Source organism: Paramisgurnus dabryanus, chromosome 2 (genome assembly GCF_030506205.2).
Source record: "Paramisgurnus dabryanus chromosome 2, PD_genome_1.1, whole genome shotgun sequence".
Lineage (NCBI taxonomy): Eukaryota > Metazoa > Chordata > Actinopteri > Cypriniformes > Cobitidae > Paramisgurnus > Paramisgurnus dabryanus.
Window position 1 is genome coordinate 13,785,018 of NC_133338.1, and position 13,707 is coordinate 13,798,724.

Sequence of the window (13,707 nt, forward strand, 5' to 3'; positions counted from 1 at the left end):
CAAATCACAACAACTAATTAAGTAGTGAAGTACATTTTACATTGTTTATCAGGGGCATAGTCTCTAAACTTTTGTTCACCCCTTGCATGTCTATATAACATGACTAGTTTACCTAGCAGCTAGGCTGTGACGGTCACAGTTTTTTACCACGGCGGTGGTAATGCACAAATTCACAGCGGTAGTGCGGTGGTTATAGATTGATTTTGTGTGTGCGTGTGTGTGTGGGGGGGGGTGCATGCGGGTATGCGCACGTGCACATTGATGCATATAGGTCTTATACATAATGCATACATATGTTTTGAAATATAAAAATGTAAACGATCAGATATACAGTTCTTAACAAACGTGCGTGTTTATAGGCGCAAAATTCTTTCTCCGCCGGTGGGTGCTCGTCACAGCGTCAAGCAATGCTTAGGGTACTTAGCAACGAAAGATGCTCTGAAGCGCCCACGTGCTTTGAAGAGGTGGAAAGCGGCACGGTCACGTGAAGCAACTGTGCGTATGGGCTTGGCAATTTGGGTGGCTGCTCGAGCTGAGCCCCGGAGCACACAGGAGATCGGCGCATTTCTGCGTGTTTATTGTAGCACTTCCACTCATGAAACAACAAGTGAGAAACCTTTTTGGGGTTATAATGTTTCCAGCCGTGCTGAAAACGCGTTCTGATGGTGTACTGGTAGCGCAGACTGATACTTTTTCGTGACCAAGAGAGAACAGACGTTTCTCAATCTGAAGGCTGTAGCCTCTGGAGGTCGCTGCTGTATATGTCATCAACCCTGGTTTATTATTTTCAGACATTTGCAAATCATAAGCATATTACAACAACGTATGATTAACAAAAAAATAATAGTCAACTTTATAATTGTTAATTTTATTAATCTTGATGACATACGCAGCTTGCAAATTCGACCTCCGGAGGCTACAGTCTTCGGTTGAGAAACGGCTAATATCTTTCCTCATTGTTCCGCCCCCAAGCCAGCGGGTCATCACTGATATCAGTTGCCTTTCTGCGTGTTTATTGTAGCACTTCCACTCATGAAACAACAAGTGAGAAACCTTTTTGGGGTTATAATGTTTCCAGCCGCGCTGAAAACGCGTTCTGATGGTGTACTGGTAGCGCAGACTGATACTTTTTCGTGACCAAGAGAGAACAGACGTTTCTCAATCTGAAGGCTGTAGCCTCTGGAGGTCGCTGCTGTATATGTCATCAACCCTGGTTTATTATTTTCAGACATTTGCAAATCATAAGCATATTACAACAACGTATGATTAACAAAAAAATAATAGTCAACTGTATAATTGTTAATGTTATTAATCTTGATGACATACGCAGCTTGCAAATTCGACCTCCGGAGGCTACAGTCTTCGGTTGAGAAACGGGTAATATCTTTCCTCATTGTTCCGCGCCCAAGCCAGCGGGTCATCACTGATATCAGTTGCCTTCCCTTGCAAATTAGCGCATTAACTCCATGTCTGCTGGCTGTTTGCGTTAACACAAACCTGAAGACATCTCACTGGGTGAGATTGTACTTTATATTTTTCATAATTTGTGAGGTGCACACCACCGCGGGGCGCACTTCTTAATCGCCGGTTGACTCCACCACCGCAGTGGTGCGGTGGTATTTACAACCGTCCCAGCCCTACTTGCAGCTTAGATTTAGAATAGCAAGCACACCGCACCTTGCCCCAGTATGAGCTTGTGCAATAGCATGACAAGCTTACTTTTATCAGACTCTTCCTATTCAGTAACTTCTCCAAAATCTGATACTTCATCTCTGGATGCAAAATAGTCCATTATAACATTGATTAGGACAATGACTTCAACAAAATTGATCAGATTGAGGCAATCAAGATCATTTAATTGAGCAGGTTCTTCCGATTCAGTTTTTTCTCATGTGCTCTCACGATAAGGTTTTAAATTTTTTTTGTTTTAAACTTTGCGTGCTATAGTTTACACCGGACTGGCAGGAAATGTGCATTAATACCCATTCATTTGACATGTTATGTGGTTTATTTTAAAAGGTGAAGAGTCTTTGTAATGATAAAAGCGATTGTGTTGAATTCTAGCAGGTCTGTGTTTGTTCTTGCAAATTAAAGACACAGTCTTTTCAGCTTGTCATTATAAATCGCTATTTTATTTACTGAACCACACTGTAAAAAATCCAATTAATGAAATGTTGGACGGGCAAAAATATATAAGTTAAACCAATTGTTTTGTTTGAGCTAGTTGAGAAGACATATTATTTTAAGTCTAGATAAATCTGTGTTTAAAACATTAAATGAATGGTTATTTTCAAATCCAGTCAACATTTAGAATGGCTAGTGTTGACTGAACTAATTAAGACAAATCTGGTAAATATGTGGACTTATGACAGCTTTGTTTCCTGAGAGCAAAATGCTCAAAATATTACTGTTATTTGGTCACAAAATGTAATTGTAAGAGTTGTTCAGGCGTGAATGTGTGTGCTTAAAGTTTAAATATGCGGTCGGTTAATAAAGATAGCGTCTATTTAAAAGTGTGCTTGTACACTTTCGGATGGAGATGAGCTCCAGAAGAGCTCCAGAAAATCACAGGCGCTTAAGCGCTCAAACCCCGCCCAGCGCAGCCTTGCCTCGGCAAGCGCATCAGAAATCGACTGCTGGCTCTGATATCTCTGTGGCGTTTAAACGTGATTTAATTAATTTTAATTTCTCATACTTAACAATGAAAGGGGTATGTTTTAAACCATATTTTAGGATTGCACTTAATTGATATCGCTGTTGAGTGATGTTTCATATCTTTTACATTTGTTATAACCGGACAGCATGCCGGACATGAATTTGAACTTCAGAGCTGAAGGAGCGGATGGAGAAATAGTCCCAATATCATAACAATCTTAAATAAAACTTCTAAATAATACCCGTGTGTGTACCCGTGTGCGCGCCTGCGTGCGCCCGACCCGCTCGCGCGCGTTTGTGTATGTACAGTATGTGCATGAGTTTTTAATTTAAAATGTCTTAACTCGGAAGGATCTGGATCACAGGTCATTTTATCTGAGATCAATCTGCACGCAACAGCTGGAATCACTTACTGATTCACATGACACAAGTCATCAGCCGTTTCCTCAAGTTCACGTCAGGTAAGTGGTTGTAATTAAATGTTAATTTTAGAATATATTAATCGGCAAAGACGCAAATACTCGACGTTTTTGTAATGATATTTTTGTAAAGATATATTTAAAAGTGTGTTATGTTATGTGTCCGAAGTAAAGTGGAGCTATTTTAGTAAAGATAGCCTTTTTATAGGTGGTTTACCGGACAGGGTTTAGAACTCGGTCTTTATTATAATTGGGACATTTTTACAAACACACTTTATAAAATACAATACTGGCGTGCATTTTGAGACAAAACAATAGTACGTTACTCATATGTTAAGTGATGTCAGTTATTTTAGTCAGTGATAAGCCCTGTCCGAGAAAACCGCCCAATAGTGTTTAATTATGTGTGATGTCTGAGGGAAATTTGGCCTAACGTTAACGTTATTTTAGGGAATAAAGTATTTCACAATCAAGCTTTATTATATTAAACATGTTATTTATGTATGTGTGTGTGTTTATATTCCTCTGTTTATCAAACCAGAGCGGTGATGATGCGAGAGGCAGACCAGAGGGCTGAAGAAAGTCTCCTAAATGGCCCTGGAGATGTTCTGACTGACTTTGGAGTGCTTTTTGGACTGTTTAATAGCCTCTATTTAGAGAAGACTTAATTCTGTATGTTCAGTCTGTATGATAAGTGAATAAGTGAATAAAAAGCTTTTGTTTTCATGTGACTGAAGTTAATTATTTTGTTAACAACACCAGCATAAATTATTTGATAAATAATTTTAAAATGTTATAAAAAAAATCCCAAATAATAAATATTAATTGAAGTAACACATAAAACATTGAGTGAATACTTAAATTTTAATTGACAGAATATTTACTGTAAGTTTTTAAAGATTTAACTGATTAAAATATTTTAGTTGAATGAACTATAAAGCTAATTGAGCCAACATACTTTTTTATATTTGAGTCAAGTTTGGGCCAACTAAAAAACATCAATCCAGGTAACACTTTGGAGACAGAAATTGAGTGAACGTAAAATTTCTGTGGAACTAGTTCCTAAAAAATTATTCATTGAGCCAACAATTTATTTTTTACAGTGCAGTAATTTTTGCCAATTAATTTTCAGAGATGATAGACGAGGTGCTAGAAGATAATGATTTAATGAAATCCAGTTCTAGCAAAAATTGACATTTGACTTATTTTTCTAAAAACGTTAAGCCGCGACATCTGACTTGTTTTTCCAGATCACATCACATATACACATAAACACATTCCTTGTATTCTCATTACTTCTGGTGATATCTTACTTGACCCTATGATTATAGAAGTTTAATCATCAGCACTGGTGAAAATGAAGTTAATCTGGAATGCTTTGTATTTTCAATACATGTTAAGAACCATAATTAACAGATTTATAGTAAACCAAACTGAGAGCATTTCAAGAGATGGAGTTGGTTTAAAGGCATGTTTTCTACAAAGTTGCTCTTAGGGGCGGTTCAAATTTTGCACCTAAACCCGTATGGAAAACGCTCCTTTCCTCCTTTCCAGAGCTCTTTCAACGCGACATTCTGAAAAGTTTAAGTATTTTTTACTGGCTGGGGCACTGCCACGCCTGAAAAAAAGAGCATGTCATGACACTCTATATTTGAGCGCACTTACATTCAGGATAACATATTTGCGCACGCAAAAGACGAGAAATGTGAACCGCCCCTAAGCTCTTTACATGCTTTAAGTATGCCACACCTTTTCCTATTACTTTTTTGTCTAATAATTTATTTATATTTTATTTTTAAGCTGACTTTTAAGAGAATAGTTTTCTTTATATTTCTCTTTATATCATCCAAACTTATTTACATTACATAATTCACATAACTGTTCTTTGACAAGCATGCCTATAACACAAAAACAAATTTGGGTCAACCACTCACCTTTCATATAAAAGTACTTGTGATAGTAACGAGCCCCTAGGTCCGTATGCTCTATGAAGTAGTTATTTTTCCCCTGTTGCTGAACATGGCTCTCTCTGGGCTCCTCTAACACAGACACAGCATCATTGGGAGTCTGAAGATTTCTCCATCTGCCTCTGTCCCCTGTTAAGCCGATTCCCGGACTCTCCTCTCCACCCATCTCATTCCGAAAGTGTGGACAGCTGAGCAGGAGATCACTATCATTCCCATCTCCTTCGTCCAGCAAAGACTTCTCTACATCATCTGAGCTACCCCCAATTCCTACAGCGCCTCCTCCACTCTGAGACAGTAAGGAAGGTCTGGATTCTGATAATGGACCAAGCTGAGAGGCAGCTGATGCACCAGATGTGATGTTTTTCTTACGACCAATGCTGTCACGATTTGTGGCAGCTTCTGTCAGATCGAACAAAATGCTCTGCACGTCATAATGTGCAAAATTGCGCACCCAAGCACCACCTGTGACCTGATCACAAGGAAACTGAGGGGTCTGCAGAAGGGATGGTTTGACCCTCTTTCCAAGCACCTCCGGTTTGAGGGGCTTAGCCTGTTTGGAACTGTCTACTGCCGGAGGGCTGTTTGCTTGACAGATGCCATCTGTCTCCTGACGTGCCAACAAATTACATGAATACTTAAAGTGCACAGCATTGTGACTACGAGCTCCCAGCTCATCTGCACCAGGACTTGCAGGCTTAGTCCGTTTCTCTAATGAGGAGAGGCTACCATATTCTCTGTGGAGGGGCTCCCCCTGCCCCACTAAACGACTTTTGTTACTCCCTGATCGGATCTTCCACCCGTCTTGCCTTGCTGGGTCTAAATCACCCAAGGTTACATCACTGTTGCTGCGCTGCATTAAATGTCCACGACCCTCTGTCTTCGTACTCTGTCCAGCAGTAAGGGGTGTCACAATCTCTTTGTCTGTTTCCTCTGTTACTCTCCTGGGGGTCCATTCTGTCATGATTTGTGTTCGTAAACCACCAACATCTTGCTTGTGTTCATAATTTACTGTTGCTATGGGTGAGTGTTTCATCTGTCTTCGGAACTTGCGGATGAAGAGATCGTCTGACTGCATGATGTTTAATGTTTTTAGGTGGTAGGTTTCTCTCACTTTTCAGTTTCTGTTTGCCAATTTTTCTTGTTTCTCTCCACCAAATTAATCAATTTATGTAAGAACACTAATCTAGAGATTATGGTGAATCTACATAAATGTTTCTGTTCTATCAATAAAAAGGAACATTTTTCATTACAGCTTTGTTTGATAGGTTCCTCATCCACCAAAATATTTAGACTGACTGAGTGCAACCTTTTGAATCAAGTAATAGCCATGCAGGCTCAAGTGAAGGCTTGCATATCTTATTAGCCATATTGGCTAAATATATAAATGTATTAATGTTATAGGTCAATAATAAATGTTATTATTAATGTCATAGGCCAAACCCCATTAGACTGTTAAAATGTGTAGACTGACTACAGTTGGACCTCCTAATTAAACCTGGTCTGGTTCATTCGTCAGGTACATGTTGTCATTGCTGTCTGTTTAGTTTGCTGACCACAAGCTCCTCCTTGCCCTCAGAGACCACAGCTGCACCCTCCACTGAATTCCTGAAAGACAAAGACAAAAAAAGTTTTTGTTTAAAGCTGCAATCCTTTTAACATTTTTGCAGTTAAAATGAACAAAAAAGTAAAAATAATATTATTCAAAAGATAATAAGTTGGTTTAAAAGAAAAAAAATGTGGTAAAATGACATATTTTTTTCTCATATGAAAATGTATTAATTAATTGATGTACATTTTAGAATATAAAATTAAGATATTTTATAAATATCTTATAAATCAAATCTCATTGGTACCACTTAAGCCCACATGTGTTCCAAATTAACCAACTTTATATTTATTTACAAAATATAAAAATTTATAATTTTAAAAGAAGTAAAACAATTTATTAATTCAGTGACAGGAGAACATAAAAAAATAATAGTACCAATGTTTGCAAGCACATGAACTAAATTACATACACCATAAATAACATGCAGTATTCAAAACTGTTCACATCATGAATAAAGAAACCAATCCTTTGCAATAATCACTGGTTTGTTACCAAGAAGATTTCTGACATAGACAATTTTTTACCGTGCCCTCAAGGCGACATGCCTCTATAATTTTTGGTCAGGTGCTGTAGTTTTTTCTGCTTCTTGACATTTTTAAGTTGATAATAAATTGATACACATTTTTAGACATCTATTATGCTACACCATGGGTCTTCAACCGGGGGTCCGCGGCCCCCAGGGGGTCCGTGACGGAACAGCAGGGGGTCCGCCAAATGATGTTTAACGACAAGCTATTTTATATATAAAATATATGTACAAAACGTTACATGTCCCCTTTAAGTTGTGCACGTGCGTGGCGCATAGGTTTGAAGGCGCGCGTTCAGTTTAGCCAGCGGACCAAAATACAATATCTAAAGATTATAAATGTCCACTCAGGAAGCAGCAGTAGCGACAGAAAAGTCATCATAAAACAGGTAAATCTTATGTGTGTCTTTCTTTCAGAATGTCATTTTAGAATCAGTGCGACATGATGTCTCATCTATATTTCTGAACTTGGACATACGGCTGTTTCACGCGGTTCAGATTTAAAGCGCTAATTCAACAGGCAGTATCGCTCGCATTTAAAAATTAATGAAACGCGCGCCGTGATGGTGCTTTGTGCAAGCTTCATAGTCAGGTTGAAATCCGCCTCTCAAAAAGTTTCCCCAAAGAGATGCGCTCGGACTCATTGCATGTTGTTCTCCTGAGTCTGATATGAAGCTATACAGAAAATAAACCTGCGTTACTTAAACTCGTGACAATGATGATACACGAGAAAGGCAACAGACCTCAGAATTATAAAGTAGCACAACCTCTATCTCCAACAGAATAGACAGTCTTTGTGCCATTCACCATGATCAGTCTTCTTTATAAACTGAAAGCCCTTGTCCAATTCACAGTAAAATGAAAATATATTACACTGCAAATAACTTAAAATAATAATATATTATTATTATTATATTAATATAAAAACTAAATCTACTTTAACAAAAAAATTATGCATGTTAATAGTATGGCTGTGTGACAATATGGTTTGTTTCTATTTATAAAACAGTTCCAGTCCTTGATTCTGATTGGTCATCAGTTGTACTTTACTCCACTTTGCGTTGTGCCTAATACGAAAAGGCAGCCTCTCGTACCTTACTGCTTACTTAAATATCTTTGTTTTACACATTTAGTATTAGGGGGTCCCTGCTCCATGCCTCTCTCATCTAAGGGGTCACCGACCCAAAAAACGTTGAAGACCCCTGTGCTACACAATTCAATACAATTTATTTAAATGTATAGTGTTTTAACAATTGTTTATCGTACCAAAGTGGCTTTACATGAAAAACAGAGAAAAGAAAGAACAACAAAGCACAGTAGTTTTAAATAAAGTTTAGGGTGGAGTATTTGAAGTTATCAATACTTCATGTTTGTTTAAGGTATGATTACTCCGACACATTGTCTTGTTTAAAGCACAGAGGAAAGCCTTGTGTCTGGACAGACATGCTTTTGTGCGTATAATGTACCCCAATATTTAAGCATTTCCCATTATTGGATATCAGTTGTATAATATCAAATTGACAGATAAATGACGCCATATAGTGGCCATTTTGAGAAAAGCACGCTGGAAGTCACAGCATCTAAAAAAAGGAGCTAACAACAACAGCAGCAACGTGCACAGCAAATATGATGGGGGAGTGATGCAACTTCATTAAAAGGACTTTGATTATACTTACTGTGCTTTAATTAATCAACGTATTTAACATAACAGTGATTAATGCACAGATGAGATGTGTCATGCAGCTTGTCTAAGAAAGAGAGACAAAATCACAGAGTCACGTAAGTTAAACTGATCCATCCAATCCTGTCCCAATAACGACGTAGCTTTGCATGAATAAAACAGCCATAAATGAATGCTTGGTGGAATTAAAAACGCTGAATTAAATACGTTTTTCTGTTATTTATGCTTATCAGTAGCCTCGTATAATCAGGTTCATATTGCTGTTCACTTACGGGTTGAAGGCTGAAGCCCAGACACCACATTCAGCTAACTTTAAAAAATTTCTGTAGAAATTACAGGATTACTGGGTATTACTGGGTATACTAGCTGCCAGTAACTTACTGTAGATTTTACATTTATGTTATTTACTGGCAACAGTTTGTTCAAAGTTAAATGAACATGAAACATGTTCAGTCTTTATCTTCTACAGTAAGTTTCATAAGCTATAACAACAAAATTTTAATTATTCTGACATAAAATACCGGTTAAGAAATGTAATGACATATAAGCGGTTTTGTTTTTTTACATATGCAACCGAAATTTAATCTGTGCGACCTTAAAATATATTTGGGAGCATTTGTGCGACTGCCCATTTTGTTGTGGTGGGACTTGATTAAGATTGTGATGCTGCGTGCTGCTGTCCCAGGTTCAGTTTTCTGTCCAACGTTAGGTTAGGTTAAACTTTATTTGTTCCCGAAGGGAAATTTGTCTTGGGCAAAGGTGCTACAGTGTTGTTCTGAACAGACAATAAAATAAAACAAAAAATAAATAATAATAATAAACAAATATACATCCATTAATAAATCTAAAATGTAAAGTGCATATACAATGTTCTAATATGTTGTGTGCCGTTTTGTGAATATGAGCCAATTTATTTTTCAATTGAACAGACAAGTTTCCAAACCAGACTGTTATTCCATAACGAATAAGGGTTTTAATTGTCACGTTTAATTGTAAAAAACACGTAAGATATTGTTACCCACTCCATACAGTCTCAGCCTCCTTAAAAAATAAAGCCTCTGTTGTAGTCGTATGCACAAACTATCAATGTGTGTTTTCCAACAGATCACATTGTCCATATAAAACCCCAGGTATCTGTAAGATGTCACTTGCTGTATCTCTGTGTTTTTAATGATCACAGGCTTGTGTTCAGATACACCTCTTGGGTCAAGGACCATTTCTTTTGTCTTATTCACAATGTAATTATTGTTATATGTGCTCCTGCAATCATTTGTGTATAAAGCAAAAAGTACAGGTGATGAGACACAACCTTGTGGCACTCCTGTGCTACTACATCTGACTTCAGAAAGTGTCCCATTGACCCTAACCTGCTGAGTTCTATTACTTAAAAAAGAATAAAACCATTTGATTAAATAAGTACTGACACCCATGCCACGCAGCTTCTCTAAAAGCAAATGTGTCTGCACTGTATTAAAAGCTGAACTAAAATCCACAAATAAAATACGAGCATAGGCTTTAGTATTCTCAAGATGCTTAGAGAGAAGATGAACAATGCTAAGAGCAGCATCCTCAGTACTCCTATTCTGCCTATAGGCAAACTGACAGGTGTCTAATAGTGGTTCTACTTCTCTTTTCAACAGTGAGATTACGAATTTCTCAAAACACTTCCCGACATTTGAAGTCAAAGCCACAGGACGAAGGTCATCATTATTTGAAAATACACCAGGTTTTTTTAGGAATTTGTATTATATGTGACTTTTTTCACAAAGCTGGCACAGAATGGGTTTCAAGAGATCGCTGAAATAAGGGACACCATGCTATTGCAAGCTCTTCAGCACAGTTTTTTTAGTAAGAAAGTTGGTAACCCATCTGGCCCAGTAGCCTTGTTGGTGCGCAAGCACCTGAAAAGATGCTGCACATCACATAGGTCTACTTCTGTCCAGGGGGTATCTTTGATATCAGGCAATGACTGCAATATGCCATGACATTCCTCCAAGTCATTTTGTGTTTCAAATCTAAAATAAAACTTATTTAGCTCATTTGCTCTTTGTAGATTGTCTAATCTTGTAATATGTTTCTTAGTAGGATTCATGTTAGTGACCAATTTCATTTGCTACCAAAGTTTTCTTGTGTTAGAAGTATAAAAACTGTGTTCCATAGCTTGCCTGTGCTGTTGCTTTGCTTTTTTCAAATTATATTTTAATTCTTTCTGTGCCACTAAAAGGCCTGGCTTATCCCTATTCCTAAATGCCAGCTTTTTATTATTTATACACTCTTTAATGTATTTCGTAATATATGGCTTGTTGTTGGGATAGACAACTACATCATTTTTTTCCACTACATTATCTACACAAAAATTTATATAAGAACTTATTGTGTCAGTGGCCTCGTCATGCTCCAATTGATGAAATATGGACCAATCTGTGCACAAAAAACAGCCCTTAAGTGTTTCCATAGAATCTTCTGTATTAACAGTCTTGTACTCTGGTTTATATGTCTTAAAGGAAAACTTCACCCATTTGCATTAAGCTTTGTATCGTTAGAACCCCAGTCATGTTTTTGAATGGTCGTGCAACATTCCCTCAGTTTCCCCTGAGAGGGGGAGAAAAACTCATTTCAGTGAGGCACTTTCTTCTTTCAATGATGTAAAAATCGTAATTTTGCGTCATTGAAAGAAGGAAATCCTTTATCTCTGTTGAGTGTGAAAGACTACAGACACTCATTCCTAATTTTTCCAAGATGGGGGCTATGGGTGGGACCCACTCACGCTAAAGACCTATTACAGATCAGTGGGTGGGACTTACGAAAATATACGAACACAGACAGAAAAAAACGATCAGCCGCCATCTTTATGCTAAGCTAAGCTAAACAGACGTTGTGGAGCGAGCCAGACTTCGTGTTACAATAACATCGGAAGTTAATCAATATGATATAGAAGAGGGTGATTTCGCAAGCGTGATGCTCTAATCCGCTGTTCATTGCACCTTTAGGAGACACAATACAGCAAAGAGTTCAGGCAGATGGAGGAACAGAAGCCCGAGGAATATGCCAGAGCCTGGGCTTCGGCTGAGTAGAGGAGCCCGGGGAGGACACCGCAACCATCGGCCTCTGCTGGGTAGAGAAGCCCGGACTGATAGTGCCTGTACTCTTGCAGTGTGCCTTCTTTTTAACATTTCTGCATCAGATAAGGATATGAACGTTTGTTTGGTGAATGTTTCGAGGCAAGAGAGCAACTTTGCTTGTTTGGACATGTTTATTTCAAAGACGTGTTTCGGCTTACGAGCACAGAACTGAGGCAGCGCGTCTGTGGAGATATTGTGCAGGGGGCGTTTGTGTGCAGGATGCAGGGATAAACGGACGTCTGACTGTAAAGTGAGTGTTTCTATTTTCTTTGTTATACTAAGGTGGCATTTATGTACACAATAGCATATATGAGCGCTGTTTTATATGTCTATGTGAAAGCAATGAGGCTGATACTACACAGATGTAATTACAGTAAACAAGAGACAAAAAGAAAATTGGTAAAACTAAATAAACATTTAATATGCATACCCTTTTTTAAGTGCTTGGAAAGACATTTGTAGTGCAGATCTGAAACTGCACGTTACTGTTTGAATAAGACTTTGCTACACACCAGGCTAGAGTGTTATTGTGTGTAACACAATGTAACATCCCGTTTAAAAGTAAGTCATGATTGGTGTCTGTCAAACACAGCGGTGGCGATTTTCTTTGTTTTACTAACGTGTTATTTATGTACACAATAGCATATCTGAGCCATGTTCCGATTAATGGGAGTGGCTTGCAGAGCTGTGCATTGTGGAAGTTGTAGTTTTTCATACAAATGTGCTCTAAAGTCACGTTGTCTTTTCTTGGTCAAATAGGCACAAAATCCTAAATTTATGTTACATTTCGACTAGAGCCCGACCGATTTATCGTTTTGCCGATTATATCGGCCGATATGAGCCTCTCGCAGATATATCCGTATCGGCGTATAAGCCGCAGATATGAAGCCGATATGAACGTTCCTTACAGAAGACATTAAATGCTTTTGAAAGATGTAAGTACTTGTTTGTCCAGCAGAGTGCGCCCTATAGTTGCTAATGGTGACCCAGGTCACTCACTGTAGTGACACCAGCCAACCCCCCTTCACTTCAGTCAGTCCCTCAGTTCAGGTGGTGGCAGTCACGCGGTTTCTTCACAACATTTTACACCTGGTATTAAGACGCGCTTTGGTCGATTGGATTATAAGTGGGCGAGAAAGACACATTCCGGGTTACATTTGGTGTTTTTAATCCGTCTCTTTTGTCCACTTGCGAGTTGTTTAAAACGCAAGCGGAAGAAATGACGCGAGGCGGAGAAAGGACGCGCTTTAACTGACGCGCAGTCTGTGGGAGTACAGCTGCTTGTGCTGTTACTGAACATGCTCATTTCAAAGCAATTGATTAAATAAGCTCGCGCAACTTTACACCCTCGCTAAATTAAAGAGGCGGAGAGCAGACGCTTTAGTTTTATAAAAGTTTAAAGTCCCGGCAGAACACTGTGGGTTCGCGTCATAAAAACGTTGTGCAGTACATTAAACATAAGCCTACATCATTATGTTGTCAGCAAGTCAAGCATTGTCGTCTTAACAGTAAGTTTCTAATAAATTTGTGAAGTACATAACTTATTGTAAAGCTAATAAACAATGACTTTATAAGTTTCCATTTTCAAAATAAGCCCAATATAACATTATTCTCGTCAAAACTGACAACCATTTAAGTTATATGTATTTTGTTTTGTTTGTGTTTTAAAGTTATTTATAATTAGTCAAGTTTACTGTTTTGTGCACTTATATCAGAATCATTTTGGAT

The 13,707-nt window shown here is 38.1% G+C and overlaps 1 protein-coding gene across 3 annotated transcripts in view; it reads right to left on the reverse strand.

Moving 5' to 3' along the window:
* Positions 1-13,707, reverse strand: part of sipa1 (signal-induced proliferation-associated 1) — a 167,035-nt gene that overhangs the window by 83,043 nt on the left and 70,285 nt on the right. For 2 of the 3 annotated variants that reach the window (XR_010545711.2, XM_065294335.2), the window contains exon 2: positions 5,009-6,646. Coding sequence is in view for 2 of the 3 variants with exons in the window: in XM_065294335.2 (XP_065150407.1) it covers positions 5,009-6,116 (1,108 nt within the window). In the remaining variant the exon portion in view is untranslated. Of the gene's footprint in view, positions 1-5,008; positions 6,647-8,852; positions 8,871-13,707 lie in introns of those variants that run through there. The other variant, XM_065294336.2, reaches the window with a different exon arrangement.